This window comes from Lathyrus oleraceus, chromosome 2, assembly GCF_024323335.1.
Source record: "Lathyrus oleraceus cultivar Zhongwan6 chromosome 2, CAAS_Psat_ZW6_1.0, whole genome shotgun sequence".
In the NCBI taxonomy this organism is placed as follows: Eukaryota; Viridiplantae; Streptophyta; class Magnoliopsida; order Fabales; family Fabaceae; genus Lathyrus; species Lathyrus oleraceus.
The window spans coordinates 87,000,085-87,009,002 of record NC_066580.1 but is presented as its reverse complement, the minus strand read 5'-3'; the positions used below and the strand labels follow the sequence as shown (position 1 = coordinate 87,009,002).

Below are 8,918 nucleotides of genomic sequence, written 5' to 3'. Positions count from 1 at the left end.
TTGTAGCCTATGCCTCCCGTCAGTTGAAGCCTCATGAAGAGAACTACCCAACTCATGATCTTGAACTGGCTGCTATTGTCTTTGTATTGAAAGTTTGGAGACATTACTTGTATGGGGTGCATTTTCAGATGTTTAGTGACCACAAGAGTTTGAAATACTTATTTGACCAGAAGGAGTTAAACATGAGACAGAGGAGATGGATGGAATACTTGAAGGACTATGATTTTGAGCTTAAGTATCACCCAGGGAAGGCGAATAAGGTTGCGGATGCCTTGAGTCGGAAAGAGATACATAAAGCTGAATTGATGATGTTGGAATATGCGTTGTTGGAAAAGTTCCGAGATCTCAATCTTCAGTTTAGTTGGACGCAGGATGGTGTGATAATGGGAAATTTGAATGTTACCTCTAACCTAAGGGAAGAGATCCGACAAGGACAAATGATAGATGAGAAATTGCAAAAGATGTCGACTCAACCAGGTTTCACTCAGTCACCGGACAGAGTTATTCTGTTTAATCAAAGGATTTGTATTCCGGATGATGTGGAGCTAAAAAGGAAAGTTTTAGAGGAAGCTCACAAAGGGGCATTTACTATACATCCAGGTTCATCGAAGATGTATCAAGACTTGAAGAAGGACTATTGGTGGCCTGGAATGAAAAGGGATATCGCAGAGTATGTGTCGGAATGCATTGTATGCCAACAGGTAAAGATTGAACATCAGAAGCCAGGTGGGTTATTACAGCCTTTAGGAATTCCAGTTTGGAAATGGGATAGTATTTCAATGGATTTTGCGGTAGGGTTGCCTCGGACTCAAGGTGGTTATGATTCAATTTGGGTGATTGTGGATCGGTTGACTAAGTCCGCACACTTTTTGGCCGTGAAGACTACTTACAAGGCAAGTCATCTTGCACGGTTGTTCATTTCAGAAATTGTTAGGTTGCACGGTGTTCCTACTAGCATCGTGTCCGATAGAGACCCAAAGTTTACTTCAAGGTTTTGGAGAGCATTCCAACAAGCTATGGGATCGAGATTGTGTTTAAGCACCTCTAACCATCCCCAGACAGATGGTCAGACTGAACGGATAATACAGACACTGGAAGATATGTTAAGAGCTTGTGTACTTGAAAGTGGGGGGAATTGGAGGGAGCTTTTGCCATTGATTGAATTCGCATATAACAATAGTTATCATGCAAGTATTGGGATGGCTCCTTATGAGGCTTTGTATGGACGGAAGTGTAGAACACCTTTATGTTGGACAGAAGTTGGAGAAGAAAGGATCTTAGGACCGGAGATTATTCAAGAGACGACGGAAAAGATAAAGATGGTCTGTGATAAGATAAAGAAAGCACAAGATCGCCAAAAGAGCTATGCGGATCACAGGAGAAGACCTTTGGAATTTGATGAAGGTGATCATGTATTTTTGAAGGTGACTCCGAGGTTGAGATTGAAAGGACCGTTTAAGTCACGGAAGCTAAGTCCGAGATACATAGGGCCATACCAGATTACAGAGAGAATTGGAGAAGTAGCCTACAGATTAGCCTTACCACCTTCTCTATCAGAAATGCATGATGTTTTTCACGTATCTCAACTCAGGAAGTTCATTCCAGATTCTCTTCAGCCTATTCTTCCAAGTTCAGTAGAAGTAGAAGCAGATCTGACCTTCGAACCTCTACCAAGTTGCATTACAGGACGAGAAGTTAAGGTGTTAAGGAATAAGGAGATTCCTCTTGTTAAAGTTCAGTGGGATGAATCACACCCAGGCGACGCCACCTGGGAACTAGAGTCAGAAATGCGAGAAGCTTACCCTCATCTTTTCCAGGTAATATTTAAATTCGAGGACGAATTTTTATTTAAGGGGGGGAGGATGTAATACCCCGTGTTCTCTTAAATGCCTAAACTCCAATTAATTGAGACCAACTGAGTTCCTATGTGCTCTAAAAGTTGTCAATTGGGATAAATAGAGCAAATAGTGAGTTCAGGTTGACTTAATTAATATCATGTGGAACTGACCTTTTATTAATTGGGACATTTTGGTAACACTAATAATGGGTCAATAGCTCCGGTAGAACAAATACTACAAGTGTTGTGTCACTTGAGATATTTGTTACTACCTGTAACCTTTTCCAACCACATGTTACTCGTGGTAATTGGTGACCACATGTTAATATCTCTTACCTACTACCACCATAAGCCACTTTACTTGTTCTATGTATCAGGAAGTATAGGAAGAAAGAGGAAAGCTTAAGAGAAAGAAGGAAAACAAGGTTAGTGAAGAAGAAGAAGGAAAACTTGGAACCAACACCATCATCTTCATCCTCATCTCATCTTCAACAACTTCTCCTCTTCAATTTCTTTATATCTGTGCAGAATTTGTCACCAGTGGGGTTCGAACCCAGGACCTCCTTGAAACTATACATGCCTTACCACTAGGCTAGAGAGGTTGTTGTTGAATGCTTATGCAATGAATAAATATTAACCTAAATCTTGATTAAGATAGATTGATGAATTAATTGAGTATTATACCTCCATTTTGAACACGGCCGGATGCGTTAGAAAGATAACGTAAATGGCTATTATTATTATTCCATGTTATAAAATATGATGTGATTTATAAATGCCATGAATTTTATTAAGATGAAAACTAAACATGGTTGATATGTTTGATTGTGAAATAACATGATTAAAAACCTTACAAAGGAGAGTGAGGAAATCTAGTAGTATAATATGATTAATAACTTAGAAGGATAATCTAGGTTATGGAACATATGTGAGTTATGTGTATGAGACGCATTGTATGGAACATGCCATGTTATTATTTATGTAATGTGGTGAATGAAGTCACCTGTGATTGATGAATTTGTTATGGTTCGTGGAACCGATGATTATGGAACCGATCATGTATTCAGAATGTGTGTTTTTCTGTGGTGGTACACATCTCTATTGGTATGCTTAGACGTGTAAGCATTGGGATGTGGGACCAATGATTCGAGCCTCAATTGGGTTTGAGCCCCAACCATGGCGGACATGGGGGAAAGGTGGACACCAAAGTGGGATAAGGCCCATACGGTGAAAGAGACTCAAAGTGGGTAAAGTCCCATACGAGTGATGGTTCTCAATAGTGGGTTTAAGTCCCATAGGGGGACCGGATATCCACCGCGAAAGTCGAATCATACGAGCATGCATGAACCGGGTATGGCTTAGACGTAAGTCCGTTCGGGAATTGATGCGTCGTGATCTGAATAATGATCGTGGTTGAGTTATGAGAACTCAGTTGCATGTTGCCATACAATTGCGAGTTAGTTCCCCATCGCTCAAGTCTTCGTTCCCTTGTCGACTTGAGTTGGACATGAGCTGAATATTGATTAGAAAACCCTGTAGAGTCGAGTGGACCCATAAGATAGGGAACCCACTGAGATTGTTATCTCACCCCATGTTGTTGATTATTTTTTTCAGGTGGTTCTGAACAGGATAAGGGTAAGGGCAAGATAGAGTGATGTCTTGCTTACCTGAGGACTGATGGCTTTTCTTCCGCTGTGTAGATATTTTTGAGATCATTGTCTAATGATCTAGTTCAGTAGTTTTATTTTGGGCACTCTTATGTACACTTATGCCATATTATGTTATTTTGGGCATGTATTGTATATGTATGATGTGCTGCTAGGCACTTATGTATTTCAGTACCAGTTTTACACTATGTATAATATGTATTCTAGACATATATTATATGTGGGTGTTACAGTTGGTATCAGAGCAGGTCGTATCCTCGACCTAGCCATGAAATATTATAAGTATTCCTTTCTGCCTCATATGTGGGTTGTCATCATTGTCCTTGGTGTTATATTCATAGTATTGAGCCTGATCAACTTAATCCTATTTGTATGACATTCAGGATCATGGCTGACGGACGCAGAGGTCGTGGTAGGCCTAGAACTCAGAACTCGGACTCTGAACCGCCAAGTGGTAGTGAAGGTTTTCAATGGCCTCAGTTTATGCAACAGATGCAACAGCAACAAAATCAATTCATGCAACAGATGATGCAGCAGTGGAATGGTGGGTTGCATCCTCAAGGAGTTCCACAGGTAGCTACAGGTGGTAGTTTCCGAGATTTCTTCCGCATGAATCCCCCAGAATTCCATGGTGGGCTGAATCCTTTGAAGGCTCAGGAGTGGATAACCGGCATGGAAAGGATTTTTCAGGTAGTGCATTGTAGTGAAGAAAATAAGGTTGTGTTTGCTTCTCATATGATGAAGGGTCCAGCTGTAAGATGGTGGGAGAGTGCTTCAACTCTTATGACCAATCAAGGAATACCTAGAGATTGGGAGCATTTTAAGACTGTTTTCTTGGATAAGTACTTTCCTAGTTCTTTGAGGACTCAGAAAGAGTTTGAATTTCAACAGCTCAGGCAGGGAGCTATGTCAGTAGCTGCGTATGCTGAAAAGTTCGAAGATATGGCTGCGTATTCTAGACAAGCCGCGTACGCTCCTGATGAGAGGTGGAAGATTGATCAGTTTCTTTTTGGTTTGAGGGGTGAAATTTCTCATAGTGTTTCTCAAAGGGAATTCACTTCTTATGCTGAACTATTAAGACAATGTTATGTGGCTGAGAACAGTTTGAAGAAGGTTCAGGAAGAAAGGGATCAGTACAGGAGTGGGCAGAGAGACCAAGGAAGGCCAGGAAATCAGTTCAGGCCTAGATCCCAGGCTTTCAAGGGGAAACAGGTGCAACATGCAAGACCTAACCAACCTCCTCAATGTCAAGTATGTAAGAAGTATCATCTTGGAAAATGTACTGTAAGTGGAATTAGGTGTTTTACATGTCACAAGGAGGGACACATGTCTAGGGAATGTCCTCAGAATAAGAATCAGATACAGGGGAGGAGCGCTGGTCGAGTTTATACTTTGGATGCAAGGAAGGCTAAGAGCAACAATGCCTTAATTGCTGGTACGTGTTTCATCAATAATCATCCTTGTTTTGTATTGTTTGATTGTGGGGCGACACACTCTTTTGTATCAATTCGGTGCATGAAGCGTCTTGGCTTGCAAGCAATTCCCTTGTCTCCTCCTATGGTGGTTACTACCGCCATGGATGATGCGGTTGAGACACCGTTGATTTGTGAAAATTGTTCGCTCTCGGTGAATGGTAGAGTTTTTCAGATTGATCTTATTTGTTTACCACTTAAGAAGGTTGATGTTGTTTTGGGGATGGATTGGCTTTCTGCCAACTCGGTGTTTATTGGTTGTGAAGAGAAGTTGATTATCATTCCATCTAGTGAAGCTACTCCAAAGGATGTGTTAACTACAATCTTGGAAGGTACGGTTGGCATGGTTAATTTCTTGTTTGAGAATGAAAAGTCAGTTCTCTTGGCTCTTACCAAGGAATCTAGCGATAATCTGAATGTTACACAAATCCCTGTTGTTTGTGAATTTCCGGAAGTTTTTCCTGAGGATGTCTCCTCTCTTCCTCCTGAAAGGGAAGTGGAATTCTCTATTGATCTGGTACCTGGGACGGCTCCAATCTCCGTCTCTCCGTATCGCATGGCGCCACTAGAGTTGAGAGAGTTGAAGAATCAATTGGAAGAGTTGTTGACCAAGCACTTTATCCGACCGAGTGTCTCACCATGGGGAGCTCCAGTGTTACTAGTAAAGAAGAAGGACGGTAGTATGCGGTTGTGTATTGATTATCGTCAATTGAATAAAGCTACCATCAAGAACAAGTACCCTCTGCCTCGGATAGACGATTTGTTAGATCAGTTGAAAGGAGCCTGCGTGTTCTCGAAGATTGATTTGCGATCGGGCTATCATCAAATAAGAGTTAAGAGTTCGGATGTGCCGAAGACCGCGTTTAGGACCCGATATGGCCATTATGAGTTCCTTGTAATGCCGTTTGGTGTAACGAATGCCCCAACTGTTTTCATGGACTATATGAATCGGATATTCCAACCCTACTTGGACCAGTTCGTGGTGATCTTTATTGATGACATTCTTATTTATTCTCGTACTCCTCAAGAGCACGGAGAACACTTAAGGATTGTTCTATCAATACTGCAAGAGAAACAACTGTTTGCCAAGTTAAGTAAGTGTGAATTTTGGATGAATGAAGTAAGGTTTCTTGGTCATGTGATATCACAAGGAGGAGTATCGGTGGATCCATCTAAAGTTGAAGCAGTTATCAATTGGGAGAGACCGAAGAATGCTTCCGAAGTCAGAAGTTTCTTAGGTTTGGCAGGTTACTATCGAAGGTTTATAAAGGGATTTTCACAGATAGCGTTACCAATGACTAGACTTACCCGAAAGGAAATTTCTTTCAAATGGGATTCAAAGTGTGAGAAGAGTTTTATGAGTTTGAAGGAGAAGCTGACGACTGCCCCTGTTTTAGTCATCCCTGATCCTAGTAAGTCTTATGAAGTATTTTGTGACGCCTCTAAGAAAGGATTAGGAGGGGTGTTAATGCAGAATGGTCAAGTTGTAGCCTATGCCTCCCGTCAGTTGAAGCCTCATGAAGAGAACTACCCAACTCATGATCTTGAACTGGCTGCTATTGTCTTTGTATTGAAAGTTTGGAGACATTACTTGTATGGGGTGCATTTTCAGATGTTTAGTGACCACAAGAGTTTGAAATACTTATTTGACCAGAAGGAGTTAAACATGAGACAGAGGAGATGGATGGAATACTTGAAGGACTATGATTTTGAGCTTAAGTATCACCCAGGGAAGGCGAATAAGGTTGCGGATGCCTTGAGTCGGAAAGAGATACATAAAGCTGAATTGATGATGTTGGAATATGCGTTGTTGGAAAAGTTCCGAGATCTCAATCTTCAGTTTAGTTGGACGCAGGATGGTGTGATAATGGGAAATTTGAATGTTACCTCTAACCTAAGGGAAGAGATCCGACAAGGACAAATGATAGATGAGAAATTGCAAAAGATGTCGACTCAACCAGGTTTCACTCAGTCACCGGACAGAGTTATTCTGTTTAATCAAAGGATTTGTATTCCGGATGATGTGGAGCTAAAAAGGAAAGTTTTAGAGGAAGCTCACAAAGGGGCATTTACTATACATCCAGGTTCATCGAAGATGTATCAAGACTTGAAGAAGGACTATTGGTGGCCTGGAATGAAAAGGGATATCGCAGAGTATGTGTCGGAATGCATTGTATGCCAACAGGTAAAGATTGAACATCAGAAGCCAGGTGGGTTATTACAGCCTTTAGGAATTCCAGTTTGGAAATGGGATAGTATTTCAATGGATTTTGCGGTAGGGTTGCCTCGGACTCAAGGTGGTTATGATTCAATTTGGGTGATTGTGGATCGGTTGACTAAGTCCGCACACTTTTTGGCCGTGAAGACTACTTACAAGGCAAGTCATCTTGCACGGTTGTTCATTTCAGAAATTGTTAGGTTGCACGGTGTTCCTACTAGCATCGTGTCCGATAGAGACCCAAAGTTTACTTCAAGGTTTTGGAGAGCATTCCAACAAGCTATGGGATCGAGATTGTGTTTAAGCACCTCTAACCATCCCCAGACAGATGGTCAGACTGAACGGATAATACAGACACTGGAAGATATGTTAAGAGCTTGTGTACTTGAAAGTGGGGGAATTGGAGGGAGCTTTTGCCATTGATTGAATTCGCATATAACAATAGTTATCATGCAAGTATTGGGATGGCTCCTTATGAGGCTTTGTATGGACGGAAGTGTAGAACACCTTTATGTTGGACAGAAGTTGGAGAAGAAAGGATCTTAGGACCGGAGATTATTCAAGAGACGACGGAAAAGATAAAGATGGTCTGTGATAAGATAAAGAAAGCACAAGATCGCCAAAAGAGCTATGCGGATCACAGGAGAAGACCTTTGGAATTTGATGAAGGTGATCATGTATTTTTGAAGGTGACTCCGAGGTTGAGATTGAAAGGACCGTTTAAGTCACGGAAGCTAAGTCCGAGATACATAGGGCCATACCAGATTACAGAGAGAATTGGAGAAGTAGCCTACAGATTAGCCTTACCACCTTCTCTATCAGAAATGCATGATGTTTTTCACGTATCTCAACTCAGGAAGTTCATTCCAGATTCTCTTCAGCCTATTCTTCCAAGTTCAGTAGAAGTAGAAGCAGATCTGACCTTCGAACCTCTACCAAGTTGCATTACAGGACGAGAAGTTAAGGTGTTAAGGAATAAGGAGATTCCTCTTGTTAAAGTTCAGTGGGATGAATCACACCCAGGCGACGCCACCTGGGAACTAGAGTCAGAAATGCGAGAAGCTTACCCTCATCTTTTCCAGGTAATATTTAAATTCGAGGACGAATTTTTATTTAAGGGGGGGAGGATGTAATACCCCGTGTTCTCTTAAATGCCTAAACTCCAATTAATTGAGACCAACTGAGTTCCTATGTGCTCTAAAAGTTGTCAATTGGGATAAATAGAGAAAATAGTGAGTTCAGGTTGACTTAATTAATATCATGTGGAACTGACCTTTTATTAATTGGGACATTTTGATAACACTAATAATGGGTCAATAGCTCCGGTAGAACAAATACTACAAGTGTTGTGTCACTTGAGATATTTGTTACTACCTGTAACCTTTTCCAACCACATGTTACTCGTGGTAATTGGTGACCACATGTTAATATCTCTTACCTACTACCACCATAAGCCACTTTACTTGTTCTATGTATCAGGAAGTATAGGAAGAAAGAGGAAAGCTTAAGAGAAAGAAGGAAAACAAGGTTAGTGAAGAAGAAGAAGGAAAACTTGGAACCAACACCATCATCTTCATCCTCATCTCATCTTCAACAACTTCTCCTCTTCAATTTCTTTATATCTGTGCAGAATTTGTCACCAGTGGGGTTCGAACCCAGGACCTCCTTGAAACTATACATGCCTTACCACTAGGCTAGAGAGGTTGTTGTTGAATGCTTATGCA

At 41.2% G+C, this 8,918-nt stretch overlaps 1 protein-coding gene across 1 annotated transcript; it reads left to right on the top strand.

Moving 5' to 3' along the window:
• Positions 1–7,595: 7,595 nt before the first annotated feature.
• On the top strand, positions 7,596–8,365 carry LOC127118249 (uncharacterized). The gene has a single exon (XM_051048404.1). The coding sequence runs from the start codon at positions 7,659–7,661 to the stop codon at positions 8,325–8,327; it is 669 nt and encodes a 222-aa protein (XP_050904361.1). The 5' UTR covers positions 7,596–7,658; the 3' UTR covers positions 8,328–8,365.
• Positions 8,366–8,918: the final 553 nt, after the last annotated feature.